This window comes from Equus quagga, chromosome 5, assembly GCF_021613505.1.
Source record: "Equus quagga isolate Etosha38 chromosome 5, UCLA_HA_Equagga_1.0, whole genome shotgun sequence".
In the NCBI taxonomy this organism is placed as follows: Eukaryota; Metazoa; Chordata; class Mammalia; order Perissodactyla; family Equidae; genus Equus; species Equus quagga.
Window position 1 is genome coordinate 33514277 of NC_060271.1, and position 20650 is coordinate 33534926.

At 37.5% G+C, this 20650-nt stretch overlaps 1 protein-coding gene across 15 annotated transcripts in view; it reads left to right on the forward strand.

The window, feature by feature from the left end:
- The window catches only part of EIF4G3 (eukaryotic translation initiation factor 4 gamma 3), a 314955-nt gene extending 298506 nt beyond the window's left edge, over window positions 1-16449 (forward strand). For all 15 annotated transcript variants that reach the window (XM_046660843.1, XM_046660844.1, XM_046660849.1 and 12 more), the window contains 4 exons: window positions 6270-6416; window positions 10990-11071; window positions 13139-13285; window positions 15433-16449. In XM_046660843.1, coding sequence (XP_046516799.1) covers window positions 6270-6416; window positions 10990-11071; window positions 13139-13285; window positions 15433-15614 — 558 coding nt within the window. In that variant the 3' untranslated portion in view covers window positions 15615-16449. The remainder of the gene's footprint in view (window positions 1-6269; window positions 6417-10989; window positions 11072-13138; window positions 13286-15432) is intronic.
- Window positions 16450-20650: the final 4201 nt, after the last annotated feature.

Sequence of the window (20650 nt, forward strand, 5' to 3'; positions counted from 1 at the left end):
AGCAATCTGAAAATGAATTTAAAGTAAGTATATTGTGCTGTATAATGACATTGTATTAGGTTACTATGGACTTTAGCTTCCTTTTGGTTATAGTTTAGATAGACAGGAACACTAGCATTCTTGCCACAATTAAAACCTAGGTGAACCATAATTTATCTTGCATTTCTGTGCTCATAGAAAGTGGAAGAAATTTCCAAGGAACAAAAAGAACAAGGGGAGGAAAAGCCAGTGATGAAACTTGAGCTCTGAGCAGTAAGTGCATGTGAAAGGGCTGTTGCCCAATGCCATATAAGTGCTGCCAGAGATCTTGGAAGAAGTTGAAAAGGTCCCAGTTCAGCATTATCCTGGTTTCAAGAAGCAGCAGGCCAAATGCTCTTTGGGGGAAACATCTTCAACTTAAGTCCTCTTATTTCCTACAAATTAACGTTGTGTAAATATATGAGTTAACAGAGTTCATGTAACATATCGTGAAGCAGGTAACCCTGAGTGAGAGTAAACAGACAATAAATACTAGATTTAGACCCCTAAAGACTTGAGATAATGAAATTATCACTCAGAATTTAAAATTACACTGTATAAAAAAGGGGGAATCACGAAAATAAGTAAACAAGAATAGACCAGTCAAAATGACTGGGCAGATTTGAAAAAAACAAAAGAAAGAAACAACTGGGTAGAAGTCTAAGAGATCTAAGGAGATTTAGAGGACAGAATGAGAAAATCTAACGTGTTTAATTGGAGTCCCAGAAAGGAAAATACAGTGAATGGGGAAAAGACTGTATTTGAAGAGACTGTAGCTGAGACTTTTTCAAAACTGATAAAATCTATGACTCTGTATAGAAAGCACATGTATACCACACAGTATAATTACATTTAGTGAAACTGCATAATATTAAAGACCAAGAAAAGATTTTAAAGTAACTGGAAAGAAGCAGCGCATTACCTACAAAGGAAAAATAGACTTTGCAATAGCAACAATGAAAGCCAGAAGGTGGAATAATCTCAAAGAGCAGAGAAAATGTCAGTTAATCTAAATTGTCTAACTAAACTAACCTTTTAGAATAAGGGCAACACATATTTAGAAACTTAACACACTTCTAAATAACCCATGAGTCAAACAAGAAATCATAAAGCTAGTAAGAAATATTTTGAACTGAACGTAAATGAAAACACAACATATCAGAATCTGCGGGATGCAACTAAAGCAGTACTTAGAGTGAAATTTTTAGCACTGAACATCTGTATCTAGAAAAGAAGTAAGGTCACAAATCGGTGACCTTACCTTTGACCTTACGAAATTAGAAAAAGAAGAGCAAACAAAAATCAAAGTAAATAGAAAAAAGGAAATTATAAAGATCAGAGCAGAAATCATTGAAATAGAAAAATCAGTGAAGCTAGTTCCTTTTTTTTCCTTCTTTTTTTGCTGAGGAAGACTCGCCCTGAGCTAACATCTGTTGCCAATCTTCCTCTTTTTGTATGTCAGCCACCACCACAGCATGGCCACTGATAGACAAGTGGTATGGGTCTGTGCCCGGGAGCCGAACCTGGGCCGCAAAAGTAGAGTGCGCTCAGCTTAACCACTAGGCAACCAGGGCTGGCCATAAACTGGTTCTTTGAGAACATAAAAGTGATAGACCTCTAGCCAGACTAAAAAAAATGAAAAAGAGAAGGCACAAACTACCAATAAAAAGAATGAGAGAGATACCATTGTACACATTTTATGTGTACAGATTCTACACTTAATAATGGGAATAGAATTTTATGAATAATCTTTATGCCAAGAAATACATCAGCTTAGTTGAAATGAAAAAATATCTTGAAAGATAGAAACTACTAGAGCTCACTGAAGAATAATAGATAACCTGAATATCTATTAAAGAAATTGAAGTATTTAAAACATGCCCACAAAGAAAACTCCAGGCCCCAATGGTTTCACCGATTAATTCTACCAAATATTTAAGGAAGAAATAATACCAATTCTGCAAAGAATTATACACCAATTCTTCCAGAAAATTGAAGAGGAGAGACTACTTCCCAACTCATTATGAGGCCACCATTACTTTGGTAACAAAACCAGACAATGACATTTCAAGAAAAGAAAACTATAGACCAATATTCCTAATTAACATAGAGTAAAATTTCTCAACAAAATTTTTGCAAATCAAATCCAGCAATGTATAAAAAGGATAATACATCATAACCAAGTAGAGTTTATCACAGGAACGTACAGTTAGTTTAACATTCAAAAGTCAATGTATGGATGTAGGGCAGATGACAGAGTAAGAAACTCCAGAATTAGTCCCTCCACTGAAACAACCATTGAGCTCACAAGATCTGTTAGAATCACTTATTCTGGAACTGTGGAGTCTAGTTGAACATATGCACTACCAGCGCCAGGGGAATGCTGGAGGAAAGAGAGTCTGGTAAATTTCAGTGATTTTTGGCATTTTGCCTGGAAGCTACCAGATCCCAGCCCTGTGGCAGACAGCTGGGGTCTGGTATGTCCTTTTCTGGTGCAGCTTTCGGGTGCCAGGTTGAGCAATAAAGACCCTGTTTTTCAAAGACTGGTGTTGTGTCTTTTAATCTGCCTGGCAGTTCACTGAGGGTCCACTGCAGGACCTAGCCTTTGTTTCAACACCTTAGGCTGAAGCAGCTTCCTGGATAGTGTCTGTCAAAGAATATAAAGAAACACAACACATTTGTGTCTTCCCCAATCCCCTTTCATTTTCTCGTTGGATCCAGGCATTCACTGAAATCTCTGGAAGGTCACTGACTGACTGCAGAGATAATGGATCAGAGACTTCAGTGACAACACATGAGAAGGAGTGTAACCCTTGTCTAAAAGTGTCTAAACAAACAGTTGACTACGACATCAGTAATCCCTGGGGAAGGGAGAGAATCTGATGTCCAGAGTTACCACATTACAATAGTCAAAATGTCTAGTTCTCAACAAAAAAATTATAAAGCATACAAAGAAGCAAGAAAATGGCTCATTCATAGGAAAAAAACTGACAGCATCCCTGAGAAAGCCCAAACATTGGACATACCAAAGACTTTAACTGTCTTAAATGTGCTTCAGTTGCTGATAGAAACCGTTGACAAAGAACTAAAAGAAATCAGGAGAATGATGTATGAATGAGTCAGGAATATCAATAAAGAGATAGAAATTATAAAAAAGAACTAAATAGAAATTCTGAAACTGAAAAGTTACAATAGCTGAAATGAAAAATTAGAGGGGTTCGACTACACACTTGAGCAGTCAGAAGAAAGAATGAGTGGACTTGAAAATAGGGAATTGAAATTGTTCAGCCAGTCAGGAGTCACTGGTTTGGCTCTAATTTATGGCCATGAAAATTTATCTTTAATTATTGCAACAGAGAGGCTTTTTTATTTATTGTTTTGTTAACAAAATTTCTGGTATTGTTATATGGAACTATGAGTATCATTGAATTCTTTAAGCTAGGCCCTGCAATTGAAAAAAAACAACCTTAAAATTGTAGTAATACATATGAAAAATTAATCCATTAAACATATAAAGAGCCTTTACAAGAAGAAATTATTCAGTTTGAGGAGCAGAAAGAAGAAAGAATTAAGATGAAGGAACAGAGCCTAAGGACCTAGGGGACATCATCAAGTGTACCAGCATACACATTATGGAGTCCCAGAAGGAAAAGAAAGGTGCCCCAAAAAAAGGTATTTGAAGAAATAATGGCCGAAAACTTCCCAAATTTTCAACAAACTCTAAGGGTAAACTCAAAGAGATCTACACCAACATATAGTATAATGAAATTGCTGGAAGAGAGAAACAAAGGAAAGATCTTTTTTTTTTTTTTTTTTGGAGGAAGATTAGCCCTGAGCTAACTACTGCCAGTCCTCCTCTTTTTGCTGAGGAAGCCTGGCCCAGAGCTAACATCCCTGCCCATCTTCCTCTACTTTATATGTGGGACGCCTGCCACAGCATGGCGTGCCAAGCCAGTGCCGTGTGCACACCCGGGATCCGAACCAGCGAACCCCAGGCCGCCGAGAAGCAGAACGTGCACACTTAACCGCTGCGCCACTGGGCTGGCCCCAGGAAAAATCTTGAAAGCAGCAATAAAGAAGTGAGTCATCACATACTAAGAATCCTCAGCAAGGTTAACAGCCAATTTCTCATCAGAAACCATGGAGATCAAAAGACACTGGGATGATATATTTAAAGTGCTGAAATTTAAAAACTGTCAACCAAGAATTCTTCGTCTGGCAAAATTTTCTTCAAAAATCAAGTAGAAATTAAGACCTTCCTAGATTTAAAAACTAGGTGAGTTTGTTCACCAGTAGACCTCCCCTACGAGAAGTGCACAGGTGAGTTCTTCAGGCTGAAACAAAAGGACGCTGGACAGTAACTCAAAGCCATAGGAAAAAATAAAGATCACTGATAAAGGTAACTACATGGGTAAATATAAAAGCAAGTATTGTTGTGATTTTGGTTTGTAGCTCCTCTTTTTGTTTCCTATGTGATTTAAAAGGAAAATCTGTAAAACAATTATAAATTTGTTAATGGATGCACAATGTATAAAGATGTAATTAATGAAAGTAGCATACAGATGGTTTCTTATAGAATCCCCATGACCCAGGAATTCCACTTCTGGGTATGTGTCCAAGAGAAATTAAAACACATGGCACCCTAGTTTAAAGTCAAATAAAGCTGCTTTCAGAGTCCAGTTTTCTACCACTTAATGTCACTTTAAGCAAATTACTTGATTTCTCTAAGCCTCGGATTCCTCACCCTATGAAATGCTAATAATACCTACCTTGTAGAATTTTTATGGGGATTCAGTGAGATAATATGTAAGAAACACTGAGCCCAGAGAGGTACTCAATCACTTATGGATGTTGTTGTTATTAATAAAAGTGTTTAAAGACAATTAGAAAAATGAGGTTTCAGAAAACTTCTGTATCCTAACTTTCAGCTTTCTTTTAAAATAATTAGTTTAATGCTCTTTTTCTGGGAACTAGTACAGTCTACAGGAGGTCGTGATGAACTGATGCAGAAATTTGCATCCCAGCCTTCTAGGTTCCAGGGAGATTAGACAGCTTACACAGAAACACAGGAGTTCTGAGAAATAAATGTTCCTCTGCAAACGTTACAGTTCACCACTGACTCCCTTTGGCAGTGTAAAGCCTTTCATTTTCAAATGTTTTTATGTCATATTGTATTAATGAGCAGTGTACTTCATGTTTGATTTTGTTGTTTTAGTTAAGTGCTCTCAGACTTTATTTCTGTAGCTTTGTGTTAGGTCAAAGAGGTATTCAATTGTGTACCTGTTCTAACACCTAGGAGTATTAGAATAAATTTGAAGAATGTTTCAATGTTATGAAAAATTGATTGCCTGTTCTTAAAAGAACTTATAACCATCATCTTTTGCTTTTGGGTGTATACTGAAGTGTGGAGCATGGAGTATTTAAATTATCCAGATTGAGTCAGAAAACTGCCATACCAAATCATGTTTCTAAAACTGTATAGGAAAATATTATTTAGAGGTGCTATGTAAGTGGTAACGACAATTAAAATGATAGGATGAAACTTTGTTTTCACAAAATTCAAGGTAATTTTTTCTTTGTGGATCTGGGGAGGGTATAGGGATATATCACAATCTTATTAGAGAAAAGCTTAAGTTAATAATCTTTAATACTTTAATTTTTATGGTTTTTGCATAGTGAAACTACCTACATACCTTACTGCCTTAAACCCTGGAAAATTACCAGTAATTTTTTTATTGATTTTTTTTAAACTATTCATCGAAGAGTTGAACAACTATGGCATGATTTCTCACACTTTGATTCAGAACGGTCAGGAGGTGTTTTGAGGACTTAAAACTAAAACTAGAGTTTTGACAGCTGCTCTCTTGCCGCACTGATGTTACACCACAGGCTGCAGAAGGGGAGCTAAGTTGTGCCCTTGCTCACACGTGCACGCTGCCTCAGAGCTGGGTCACAGCCAAGAGCGAGATTGAAGCTCAGAATGCTTGGGAGGTAAGCCTAACCAGATAGAATTTTAGGGAGTTTGTTCGGTTGCTTGTTTTTAAGGAGCATCAGATAGACAGTATAAAAAGTTGGAGAAGTATTCAGAAAGATAATGGAGTGAGAGTCTTTCAGAACTATGAATATAAAATGGCTTCTGCTGATCATTTTGATCCCATGTAAAATAGAAGAGATAACTCATGGTTTTGTTTTCCTCTCAAGGTGTTAATAATACTGAATTATATTAATATGTTTGACATTTTGTGTTTCAGAAGTTGGACTTTATAGAGTCTGATAGTTCCTGTTCCTCCGAAGCACTTTCAAAGAAAGAACTCTCTGCTGAAGAGCTATATAAGCGACTTGAGAAACTCATTATTGAGGACAAAGCGAATGATGAACAAATCTTTGACTGGGTAGAGGTATAAAGACTACGTCACCTTCCCTGAAAACTCTGCAAGAAAGATTCTCGGGGGATCCCCTTAACTCACATATTTCCGTTTCACTTCATAGGAGTTTTTAACTTTCACGAAGTCAGTTTTTGTTCTTTCTTGTTTGTATGTTTGAAACTCTTCTAGAAGTGTCATAGTTTCGGGTCTTACATTCAAGTCTTGAATGCATTTTGAGTTTATTTTTGTGCATGGTGTAAGGGAATGGTCTACTTTCATTCTTTTGCATGTGGCTGTCCAGTGTTTGGAACTCTAAGGCTATTTTTCTGTTTTTATAAGATTCATAGTATTTTATAAAGTCAACTAAAAATAGTCAGAACATAAGCCATTTTTCTGAGTTTCTCATTAGTTTAGGATCTACCCTACGTTTTATCATTCACAAATTTACAGTTCTTCCTAAATGTTCTCACATTTTAAAATACTATCCTGGGGCAAGCCCAGTGGTATAGTGGTTAAGTTCATACACTCTGCTTCGACAGCCTGGGGTTTGCAGTTTCAGATCCCCAAGTGCAGACCTACACACCGCTCATCAAGCCACGTTGTGATGGCACCCCACATACAAAATAGAGGAAGACTGGCACAGATGTTAGCACAGGGACAATCTTCCTCAAGCAAAAAGAGGAAGATTGGCAACAGATGTTAGCTCACAGCCAATCTTCCTCACCAAGAAAAAAGTATCCTGGATAAAAGTAATAAACAATATATAATTATTATGAAATAAGTTGGTTTACATAACAACACTCCTTTCTGAAAATTTTATAACTTATTTGTGTTGTGGAGTTTGTTGATCATGTCTCTTTTTAATGTGTTAATGTATTCCTTTAGTAATTATTACTTATGGAAGTGTGTTTTATTTGTGCACATTTTCCATGGGATCATATAATAATCCAAATTGAAAGAAAGCCATGGAGGGCTAATCTAGTCCTCTCCCTCTTGTATAAATCCTCTTGTGTAGTCCTTGTAATGAGCTGTTGTTTCTTTAACCACTTCCAAGCTTTGAGAAATAATGAAGGTTCTGATAATTTAATTTTTTACCTATTTTTCCCCCAGGTCTATACAGGATAATAAGTCCATCATCTCACCTAGTTGGAATCTTTTATTTAATAATAATCGTCTATCATTATATCTCTGTCTCCCTCTCTAGGTTCTTTTGTTCTTTCTTGAAGTCTTGATATCCAAACCCTTGTCTGGTTACTCTTATCCAAACATACCTGGATTTTCAACATCCCTCTCAAAGTGACATGCGCAAACTGAGCATGATCACCAGATGTTGTCGAACAGGAGGGAGTTAGGCAGTGCTGTTGCGTCTGTTGTTTTGGTCTCTGCTCCTGGCAGGCTTGCCACGCTGAACTCAAATTGCTCTTTCAGTCATTCTTTTATGTTCTACAGTTTAGCCATCTCTCCCATCCTGAACTGAAGCATTTGGTCTTTGAACCAAAATGGGGTTTTAATAATTTATTTCTGTTTATGTTCATCTTCTTAAATTAGACACATTTTTTAGTTTGTTAGGACATTTTAGATTCTGACGTGGTCATAAAATTTGCTTGCCACCTTTTTCACCTTGTATTTCATTAATAAGCCAACTTTGTCCTCATCCAAGTTATGGGTAAAATGTGTGAATAGAGTAAGGCCAAGAAGAAAGGAGTATACTTTCAGGGACCAGACTGACCCCCGTCCCCGTGGACATTTCCAGCTGTTAACCTGTTTATTATTTCGCATCATTCTACTGTCTAGTTCACCTTTCCATCTTGCTCACAAGGGGATATCTATCATTAGATAATTTGTCAAATGCCTTGCTGAAGTCCAGACAATATATGCCTATCTCCATTCGAGCTACCATATACTAAAATCAGAAAAGGAAAGGAGGTTAGTTTGGCATGACTTGTTTTCCATGTACTTATTTGTTACTCTTACTATAACCATCTCTTTTCTAATACTTTTAACCATTCATGTGATAGTTTGTTATAGAATTTAGCACAGAGTCAGCACCAGACTTTCTCGTGTGTCATTGACATCATATACCTTCTTTTCTGTTTTAGAAGTTGGGTCAAGGTTTGCATATTTAGCATCATTCCCTTTCTTCATGATTCTTCATAGAGCACCATCATTTCAGCAATTTAGTCTTTTATTTTCTCATGTATTACAAAATGGTGGTGTTTTTACCTCTTCTTCTATGTTGGGCTTCTCTTTTGTTTTTTATGAGGAAGATTGGCCCTGAGCTAACATCTGTTGCCAATCTTCCTCTTTTTGCTTGAGGAAGATTGTCGCTGAGCTGTCGTCTGTGCCAGTCTTCCTCTATTTTATGTGGGATGCTGCCACAGCATGGCTTAACAAGCAGTGTTAGGTCTGAGCCCCAGATCCAAACCTGTGAACTCTGGCCTGCCAAAGTGGAACAAGTGAACTTAACCACTATCCCACTGGGCTGGCTTCTTCTTTTTTTTTTTTCTGTGTTAATACTTATTCTGCCTACTCTAGACAAACAATTATTCTCCTTAAAGAGAAGACAAAAGATGTATTTTCCTGAATGTACATTATACCTAATAAAGATGACTTTTTAAAAAGAAGAGAGGGGCTGACCTGGTGGTGCAGTGGTTAAGTTCACGTACTCTGCCTCGGTGGCCTGGGGTTTGCGTGTTTGGATCCCAGGCATGGAGCTATGCATCTCTCATCATGCCATGCTGTGGCAGCATCCCACATACAAAATGGAGGAAGATTGCCACAGATGTTAGTTCAGTGACAATCTTCCTCACCAAAAACAAAAAAAAGAAGAAAAAGACAAAATCATAATAGTAGCTGAGCTCACAATACATATAGACATTTGTTGCTCTGTATCTGATACTGGTATTATGTAAATCTGATTTTATTTATCTATCCCAATTAGCAGACCCATCTTCCATCTTGTTCTTGCCCATTTTTGTTAACATCTTTGCTTAATCTATACTTTAGTATTCTTGACACTTTTCTTTAGGTCTTTTCTACTCTGGGATATTAGAATTACAGTATTTGGCTTTATTAGGTAGAAGAAATATGCAGTTTGTTAAAACAAAAGAAACAGTCAAATGGTTTGGAAGTGGTATTATCTAATTACATTTAGCTAGTATGTTTATTTTTCTCAGACTCTGCTTGAAATCTAATCCTTTGGGGATTTCAAATGATAGTCAGTGCTTGAAATAGCTCTGTCAACCTGTTTATAAACTATTATTTAGCCAAAAATTAATCGTATGTTTTTATTCTCTCATTTATTCCTCAAAAATAATTGTTCAGACTTTGCAGAAGTAATTTCTGGGGCTAGACCAGCCTGGCTTCAGCCTAAAGTATTTTTTAAAGAGGGATAAACCAGCAACTGTGTATAACACGTAAAGCATCATGACATCTTCCATGTGTGGCTCTTGCCCCACCCCATCCCACCCGTAGCTGTCAGCAGTGGCACCACATGGTTCTTTTCTGTGGGAGAAGATTGGTCATGAAACGTCTTAGTGTATCGCAGTTCTCCATGTTCAGCTCTGCCGGTCTCCTGCAGAGCGGCCACCTCACTTGTTAACCACTGCTGACTCTGCTCTCAAGGAGCTGCCAGTTCCTCCCAGGGATGTTCGAGGTTAGGTGGCAACAAAGATGGATGTCAGTTCTAGAATTCATAAACATTAAACTGATCTCTATATAGCTTTGAAATTCTTAGCTTTCTAATACAGAAGTTATAATGACATCTTTAATTTTTTCCTGGCCAGTCATTTTAAGGCTGATCCTGTCAGTGGAAAATACCTTGCTGTGCTATTAAAGGAAACAGAGACAGGCATTAATTCTGTTTACAGGCTAAGGGACATAAACTTGGAAAAGTGTTTGAAATACCTGCCTAGAAAATGTCACCTTTCGTTCTTCTTTTTCTTCTGCTACTCATCTGGGTTAGCACCATGTTTTATAGCAAGAAGATAAGATCTTAAGAGAGATAAACTAAAAAATAAATTTGGGGCCCATTTACTCAATATATCTCTAAATACTTTCTTTTGCCATCCTTAGAAAAGAGTAACAGTTTTCTCACCACTGCCTGAAGGGTTGGTTTGAGGCAACGCTTGAGATTAATCTCTAATGCACATTGGAACTAAGATGAGAAAGCAGTGTTTGTACATTTAAAAGTAGTTACACACTACTGAGAAAAGTAGTCCTTAAAGTACACCATGGTTGTGACACAGTTGTTCCGTCAAATGTGTAGATTTGGATAGATCGTCTTAATATGAGTTATTTATTGAAGAAAAAATATTTTAAATGGTTTCACTTCCAAATGTACGAAAGTACACAGCACTGCATAATTGAAGGGACAAAGGATAGGCAGCAGTAAGCTCCCTGGACACCAAATACGGCTCCTTAGAGCGCTTTCAGGCAGAACTGGCAGCAGCCCAAGTGTTTGCCAACAAATCAGAAGATTAACTTTTGCAAGGAGGTTGAGTGTGATCCTGTCTGCCCTTAGTGCCAGATGAGGCCCCGTTCAGAGGAAACAATTTCTCCCTTGTGCAAGGGTACCTTTAAGTGTTCCATTTACTTTTGATTTCAGGCTAATCTAGATGAAAGCCAGATGAGTTCACCTACATTCCTTAGAGCTTTAATGACAGCCGTTTGTAAAGCAGCTATTATAGGTAAGTAACGTTTCTGAAGGCAGCTCTTAACATCTGAAATCCCCAGTATGTCAACTACTGATGATAGGGTCTGAGTTTATATTGTCTTCAAAACTTGCCCTATATAGCTCGGTTTCTGTGCAAATGGGTGCCATTTCTGTCTGCAGTGCCTGGCTATCTGAAGCAGGGGGTTAGATGGCTACTCTGCCTGCAGAGAGTCCAGATCTGAGCAGCTGCTGCACACCTGTGTTCTTCACTCAGCAGAAAGTTGGTGCATGCTCCTCGGGTTGTTTTCTACTCTGTTGCATGTGGCTTTTCCTTTACTTTTCAGCTCCAACATTCAAAGCCTCCTTCTCCCATTCAAGAGTTACAATGAATGGGTTGAATATTCTTAACCTAATATCAGTGAAGGGTCAGTCTCAACAGAAAAACCATTTTATATAAATACATAGATGAGAAAAGAAAATACCAGTTGTTTCTCCTGCTTTATCTTGACTTTATATAAAATGGTTTCATTGAATGTTTGTGAATTACATAGATGGATAATATTAGCATCGTAGAAACGCTAAATATTCCAAGCTGCATAGAGTATTTAACAGTATTTAATAAGCCCATCCACTTATCCACATTTCTCTCACTGAAAAGGAAAAAATAATCCATCAGTTCAAAAGCTGTTTAGAATTTCTTGTCTGTCTTTCTTATTTTAGAAGATAGCTTCAGAAGTGTAATTTAAGATTTTCAGTCAGATGAATGTTGTTTCAATGTTAATTCTTTAATGAGGAAAATAAGCTGTGTAGAAAGTCTTCATAAAAAGCTTGTAAATCATTTCCAGTACCTATGGAATCGTAAGACTTTGGTGTTTTAAAATCTGAATTGGAAAGTATAAAAGCTGCTTTTAAAAACAAGGTTGTAGGGGCCAGCCCCGTGGCTGAGTGCTTAAGTTCACATGCTCTGCCTTTGAGGCCCAGGGTTTCACCGGTTCAGATCCTGGGTGCGGACATGGCACCCCTCATCAGGCCATGTCGAGGTGCTGTCACACATGCCACCACTAGAAGGACCCATAACTAAAATATGCAACTAAAGGGGCTGGCCGGGTGGCGCAGCGCAGTGGTTAAGTGCGCACGTTCCGCATTGGCAGCCCGGGGTTCGCCGGTTCGAATCCTGGGTGCGGACATGGCACTGTTTGGCAAGCCATGCTGTGGTAGGGGTCCCACATATAAAGTAGAGGAACATGGGCATGGATGTGAGCTCAGGGCCAGTCTTCCTCAGCAGAACAAGGAAGATTGGCAGCCAATGTTAGCTCAGGGCTAACCTTCCTCAAAAAAATAAATAAAATAAATAAAATAAAATGTGCAACTATGTACTGGGGGAATTTGGGGAAAAAAAGAAAGCATAAAAGAAAGAAAGAAAGAAAGAAAGAAGATTGGCAACACTTGTTAGCTCAGGTGCCAGTCTTTAAAAAAAAAAAGATTGTATACAAAAACTGATATATAATAGTGTACACCTGAAGTTTACACAATATTATAAGCCAATAAAAAGAAAAAACTATTGTGTTCCAGTGCTAAGTTACAGAGGAAGTAAAACCTATGCTTCTTGGCCCTGAAGGTGCTTTCCTCAGCCCCTTTTTATTGTGCCTTTTCCCCAAAAGGCCTAGACTAGATGTGATCTTTGCCACTGTCACAGTTAGTCCTCATTGTACTAATAATAAAATTATGGTTCTACTTCTTTAACCCTTCTGAAAAGATATGCATGAACTGTCACTTCAATTTCCTTTATAATATTCATTTTGTAGTTTGGGATGTCATAAAACCGCTATCCCTGTTTCATTATGATTAAAGATAAAGAATCGGGTGCACTATTTTTGAGGGAACCCGGCTCTGCAAATACATCCGTCCTCCATGTTTTCGTATAATTTCAGAGAGAATGTCCCATTAAAAATTTCAGGACATTTTGGATTTCAGAATCTTCGCCTTGAACCCCCTTCCTCTTTTCCTTACAGAGTCATGTGTGTCTTATCAACTCAGAAAATTAAAATAGCTCTGTGTGTTAACACCTCAATGTAATGCTTAGTTCTTCTGCCGCCTCTAGCTGACTCTTCTGCCTTTCGAGTGGACACTGCGGTTATCAAGCAGAGAGTGCCCATCTTACTCAAGTACCTAGACTCAGATACAGAGAAGGAACTGCAAGCACTTTATGCACTACAAGCATCAATAGTAAAACTTGATCAACCTGCCAGTAAGTTTACCTCTCGTTACAGTTAACCTAACCAGTGGGTGACATTTATCTAGGCCAGGACTTCAGAGCTGGTTTGCTGGGTTTGAACGTAATAGTAGAATAATGGATACTAGAGGAATCACTAGTGACAAAAATTCAGATAACCAAACACTTTCATAAACCTGAGTGTTTTCTGTACATGACTTTTATGAGAAGGAGACGAGAAAACTAGCTTATATTAGAGATTTAATCCTCATTTTAGGGCACGTCTATCTAATAAAGCTCTCTGCAATGATGGAAAGATATCTCTGTTGTGCAGTATGGTAACCATGAGCCACATGTGTCAGTTGAACACTTGAGTGTGGCTATTGTGACTAAGAAGTGAATTTTGAATTTATTTTAAATTTAAATAGTCCCATGTGGATAGTGGCTACCCTGTTAGACAGTGCAGGTCTCGGGCATCTCAGTGTTAGCATATGTGCAGTACAATCTTTCACCTGCTTTGACACAGGTCTTAATAATGGAAGAAGATGATACTCTTCAGAATCCTCAGACACTCAGCAAAGATAGTAAGGCATTTTAGACTAGTTTTCAGTTAAGGGTTAAGATTAATTCTTGACTAACCAAACAGATAAGGTAACCTGAACACCCAAGTCTTAGTGATTACTAGTAAATTAACTGAATTGTATTAACTCTTGAAAATTCAGTGAAACTTGTGAAAAAGGATAGTACATGGCTATTTTAGACATAGCACTGAAGTAGTTCTTTGACGCTTGTTTAGATTGTGGCTTTTTCAAAGTTTTCCTTCTTCCTAGTGCTGATGAATCCCACTGGGAGATAAAGGAAAAGATTGAAACAAATAGTCCTCAGGGTATAACTGAAGAGGCATCTAAGTCTGAATCAGAGAATTAATCTGACTTTGTTTTTTCTCTCTCAAGACTTTTGACAGGTCATTTACATCATGGCTTCCTTTTTTCTCCTCTAGGATAAGGACACTAACTTTTTAAGAAATGGTTAAGTAGTAAGGTGAAATTGATGCTGTGTGCTCAGCAAGTCAAATTAAAGTATCTCCCTAATTAATCAGCTTCAGTAATCTCTGGAAAGATGTTTAATTCTAGATTTACTACCAACAGAATCCTAGCCACTTGCTTCTGTTTTTCCACATAGACCAATCAGGGTTTAGAGAATGAAAAGTGGTTTCGATATTAGCTTGACTAATAAAATTACAAAGATAAATCTAAAGAAAAATTTTAATATCATTCATTCTAAACCTATTATTTATTAGCAATTATTGCTTATTCCACTGCCTCCCTCCATTAATATGATCAGTGAGCTGACTGGAAGTGAATTTTAAGAGCCCATAAAGAAGGAATTGAAAAAAGAGAATATAATATTTCTATGAACTTTCTCTCTTTTTTGAACAATAATGTTGAGGTCAGTTTCTGTTGTGAGAACAAAACAGAGAATTAAAATTACCCAGATCATCTGGGCATTGAAAACAATAAAAAATGACTATCATGGGGCTGGCCTGGTGGCGCAGTGGTTAAGTGCCCATGTTCCCCTTCGGCGGCCCAGGGTTCACCAGTTCGGATCCTGGGTGCGGACATGGGCATGGATGTTAGCTCAGGGCCAGTCTTCCTCAAAAAAAAAAAAAGACTATCATTTCACTGGATAAAATCCAGATGAAATAATTTTTACTCCTGTTTTTCATATAAATTATTGCTCTTTTCATTTTGAAAATACATTAGAAGAGAGGAAAGTACATCCTGCCTTTTTCTCCTGAAATTTTAAAAAATAATATATTTTTGTTGTAAAATTTCAAACAATGGAGAAATGTATAAAGAAGAAGATTAAAAATTACTCTTCAATTTTTAAAGTGTTTAGGTTGAGAACTACATAATATCAAACATCTCAGCAGTATCAGAAAATAGTTTAAATTGAACAAAATAATAGGAATAAAAAATAATTTCGAGTGCTTAAATCTTCTTTTCCTGTTCTTTAGACAAATTGTTTTAATATTATACTATCGAGAGGGAGTATAGTGAATTGTCGTGGATGCTCTTCTCTAAGGAAATTAATGTGCATTCATTCATTGCTTAGAAAGAACAATCTTTCCTGCACAACAGTTTTGTCCCCTAAAACTGATGGCTAACTTTCACCCCTTGTAGATTTGCTCCGGATGTTTTTTGATTGCCTGTATGACGAGGAAGTGATCTCCGAGGATGCCTTCTACAAATGGGAAAGCAGCAAGGACCCCGCAGAGCAGAATGGGAAGGGTGTGGCCCTGAAATCTGTCACAGCATTCTTCACCTGGCTGCGGGAAGCTGAAGAGGAGTCTGAGGATAACTAAAACTTCAAATACACAAAACGAAACAAAAGAAACAATTTAAGTATTTTTTTAAAAAGTTTCACGTCTTCGCCAATCACAGTGCAGCAAGGCCAATTCTCGCAGAAACCCCCACGTGTGCACGAGTGGGAGAGGGGAAAGAGAAAAAAAGGTGATCATGGAGGAAAAAGGTACTGGAAAAAAGTAAACTTCAAACCTGAGGGCGGGAGCACTAAAACCAAAATACATGTATTATTTATAGAAAATATTTTCTGTTTTAATCTTTTCTTTTTAAACGAGGACTCATACTTTAAAAAAAAAACATCTGTTTAGAAAAAAAGTTGAGAACTTTTAATTTATTTTAAGGACTGCAAATGCCAGTGTAATTTTTTAATTTGCAGTTTCTGTAAACAACTTGTATAATAGAAAAGCAGAGAAATAAATTTCCCTCCCCTTCAGATGCACCTCACGTTTGTTTTAAAGCATAGTAGTTAGTCCAGATTTAAGAAGGTTAGGGGTGAACAAGGTAAGAAAGATTTTTTTTTTTTGGCATCAAATCTTTCTGCCTGCCTCTCAGCTTGCTTCAGAAAATAAAAAAATCACAATAGTAATCAAAACATACATAACCTTGGAACAGAAGGAAATGCTGTGGACCAGAGAACTCCAAGAATTGTTTAAAAAAAAAGTGCTACCCTGGGAAAAGTACTCTTAATACTTTTGAAATCTTTAGAGCAACTTTAAGGCTTGTACATACATAGAACAAATATTTAAAAAAACAAAAAGAAATTGACTCAATACTATTTCTTTTCACTTTCAAAATATAAAGAACAAAATAAAGACAAACATTGCAAGTTTAAAAGAAAGTAAAGTGACTTCTCCTTTTGGCAGCTTCTGCATGTGCGCCCATTACTGGGAGGTGCTGTCTGGCTATTTGTTGTCTAGTCCAAATCGCTCCTGAAGACAGAGAGTGAGTGAGTGAGTGAGTGCGTGTGTGTGTGTGTGTGTGTGTGTCTACAGGTGGAAAAGGCAAGCTCCTTGGTGGGTAAGGAGGCACTTGTGCTTGGGTGGGAGAGCCCCTCTGAAAGTCCAGAGGAAGCTTCTTTCCAACACCAACTAGAAATGCATTCCGGGTGGGAGTGATCCTAAGGGCAATTTTTTAAATAATAAGTGTTCACTGGATGCATTAGGACTAGGGACACTAATTCACTTTGAGACTACCACTACCATTGATTTTAAAATCATCAATTCCCTCCAATGCTTAAGAAACCCAAAGATATCTTCTAAAGAATGAAAGAAAACAAGGTGAAATTACACTTTTAAAAAACTGGGCGTGGAGTTTAAAACCAAACCATTACCATGTGTGAAAATGACATTGTTCCCCAACTTCAACTTCACTTAAGCCATTTTGGTAAGTATAAAACCAGCTGTGGTTTGGGCCTCAGTTCCTCCTACCGATACTGGAGTGCTGTGCTTTGTTTTGTTTTGTTTTTTCTTTTATGAAGTTACAGTCTCTACAGATGGTTTTCCATTTCAGTTGTTTGTAGGCCATCACCCTACAAAATGTATTTATGAAGAAAGCCAGGCTGCTCCTAAATAAACAGTCTTTGTATTTGTACCTGGATAACCAAAGAGTTCTTCTGGCTTCCATCTCTGAAGAAATGTCCACATTAAGAGACTTGGCAAGACTTGTGAAGCACAAGAACAATATTTTCCATAGCAGTAAAAAGTTATTCTTCAGAGTGTAGTTGAATGGAATACAGAATCCTACTCCATGAACCCACAGAGCCCATTCCGCAGTGCTGGAAAGCTCTTCTCAAAGAACTTAAGTCCTGCAAGTGTTGTGACAGGCATTTGACAGCATCTGTCATAAAAGATGGGGCCTGAAAAGCTGTTTTGGGGTCTGGCTGCAGGCTCTGCCTGGGATCCCTTACTTGGAAGAAGCAGCATGATTCTATAATATACTGATTTTTAACAGCTGCCAGAAAGAAAGTGCAGAGGATTCAGCTCTAGGAATCTCCTGAGTGATGCAGGTTTTTAGATGTTGGCAGCACTCAAAGGGGGCAAAGGGTGGGGCGTTTGGGGAAAACAGAGGGGTGGCTGCCTCTTGGAAATCAGTGGCTGCTGTTTGCAGAGGTCTGGCCAGGAAGGAGTTTCAGGTAGTAGAGATGGCCTATTCATCAGTATTTTAGATGTGGACCAGTATAAGGAATGGGGAAAAGAGAAGAATATTTTTGAAAAAAATTCAAGGGTTGAAAAAAGCTTCAGATATAAACATCTGTAGTACAATAACAGAAATAATGTTTGAAATCCTACATATAACGTGAAGTATGCTAAAGAGCCTACAAAGTAACCTTTGGATATCTAGTTGCCTTGTACACAATGTTTGATAGGATTAGAAGGATTACCTGATGGCAAAGTATGAGCAAAGTGGGATAATTGATCCCTACTAATATCAACTGACCTGCAAAACATTGTCATGATTCTTACCCTCTTCATAGTCTTCTTACTAGAAAGTGGGGTTTGGTTGTTTTTGGTTTAAAGTGGCAGAGGACATGGCCAGCACTGACATGCCTACACTCCTTCAAGCTGTTGTAAAAGCTCTTTCACCCATTTGAAATTTGGGAACAAATATTTACTGAGCAGTTACTGTGTACTAAATGCAGGGAACATAAGAGTGAACAAGATGGTTTCTGCGCTCTTGGAGCTCATATTCCTCATGAAAAAGATGGCTAGAGATTCACATGCTGCATCAGCATCCTATCCCACTGAGAAATGTCTGCCCATCATTACCCTGGCAGATCTTTGATTTGGTTTTTCTTATTTTTGTATTTCAAAATGCATTCTAGATTTTTTGCAACAGTTAAATCCGAAGACAGTTATATCTTTTCTAGGACCACTCTCCAAACAAATGATCATTCTGGGGTTTTTGACTTATCTTTTGTTTCAGATGGCTCCATTCAAGTCAAAAGAATTCCAAGGTAGAAAAAATAGTCTTAGACTATTGGATCTAATTGTGTTTTCATTACTCGTTTTGTTCTTTAAAAAAAAAATAATGTGTAGGAATCCAGTTTTTCCATTTTGACCATGCCATTGTCGCTTATACACTCCTCTGTTCCCCATTCTTTAGAGAGGAACATTTTGCGTTGCTTTCTTTTTGTTTGCATTGCTTTTTTGTTATTGAGATACAATTCACATACTACAAACTTCATCCTTTTAGAGTGTACAATTCAGTGCTTTTTAGTATATTCACAGTTGCACAACCATCAATACTATCTAATTTCAGAACATTTTCATCATGCCAAAAAGAAACCCCATACCCTTGAGCTGTCCCTTCTCATTCTCCACTCTCCTCAGCCCCTGGGAACCACTAATCTACTATTTGTTTCTATGAATTTGCCTGTTGTCGACATTTCATGTAAATGAAATCATTTGTTGCGTTTGCTTTTTGTTTTTGTTTCCAGTCCAACATTTAGTGAATGATCAAACCTCAGAGGTGTTTGCAAGAACAGGGGCCTGACAGCAGGGGTTAGATCCTGATTTTTCCCTGTCTTCAATTTCTTTTTGTTCTTTAAGTGTCACATCTTTTGATATAACTTGGCAGTGTGTGTACAGCCATCAGCTAATTCTGAACAATAATTGTTTTACAATTGTTAACCAATTAATTACCTCCAAACAATGCTGAGAATTTCCTTTTGTCACCCTGTGGACTTGATGTATAAGACCTGGGGTGCCCCATATCTAGCACTGGCAACTAGGGTCTGGGCATTTTGACCTCTCATTTATTGCTACTTGAGTTGGGATTGAAATTCCTACATGAATTAGAGGCTATTACAGTGTAACCTAGAAAAGTTAAGATGTAGTTTGACTTGGAGTCTAAGGTTTTATTTGTCCTCTTCATTGAGGCACATTTGGACATAGTGACTATTAATTAAATAGCTTGAGGCTGCTTGCTAGTCTTGAGAGTAAAATTGCTCAGTAAGGAATAAAAATGCCTTGAGACAGAAGCTCTACCACTGGTTAGCCCCAGTTCATTAGTCTTACAGAAGATCACCTTTCCTGTTCAGCAAGGTTGAACTACTAGTTTTCATATCCTCTAGTAGTTTAGGGAGAGATACACTATGTGCTCTCTAGCTTCTTCAGATATCACATATATCCCTCAGGGGGAGAAATGATAGTCTGTTAGTGTTGGGACTACCAAAAAGAGAGAGAGACATCATTTTATATTACCAAATTATGAAGTGATTTACATATCAAAGAAATACACTACAGAAAATCACGTCCCAAGTTTTTTTAATAAATGCTTTATTTTGAAATAATTTTAGACTTAAAGAAAATTTTCAAATTTAATAGAGTTCCCTATACCCCTCACCCAGTTCTCCCTATTATTATTAAAATCTTACATTACCATAGGACATTTGTCAAAACTAAGAAACCAACACTGGTACGTTGCTATTAGCTAACCCCCAGACTTTATTTGGGTTTTACTAATGTCCTTTTTCTAGTCCAGGATGCTGTCCAGGATACCACATTGCATTTAGCCATCATGTATCCTTAGTGTTCCCTTGCCTTTAACAGTTTTTTAATCTTTCCTTGTTTGTGATGACTTTGACAGTTTTGAGGAGTGCTGGTCAGGTATTTTGTAGAATGTCTCTCAATTTGGGCTGTGTGGTGTTTTTCTCATGATTAGACTAGGGTTATGGGTTTGGGGTAAAAATACTATATAAGTGAATTGCCCTTCTCGTCCCATCATATCGGAGCATACATAATACCCTCATGACATCACTGGTGATGTTTAACCCTGACTACATGGTTAAGGTGGTATTTACCAGGTGTCCATTCTAAAGTTACTTTACTTTTCCCGCTTTCTTACTCTAGTCTATTTGGAAGCTAGTCACCAAGTCCAGCCCACATAAGGGGAGGGAGGTGGGAGTAGGAGAGAACTGAGCTCCACTTCCTTCTTGGAGTGAGGAGTATCTACTTAAATTATTTGTAATTCTCCTACAAGGAAGATTTGTCTTCTTTTATTTGTTTCTTTATTCAGTCCTGTATAATATATATTT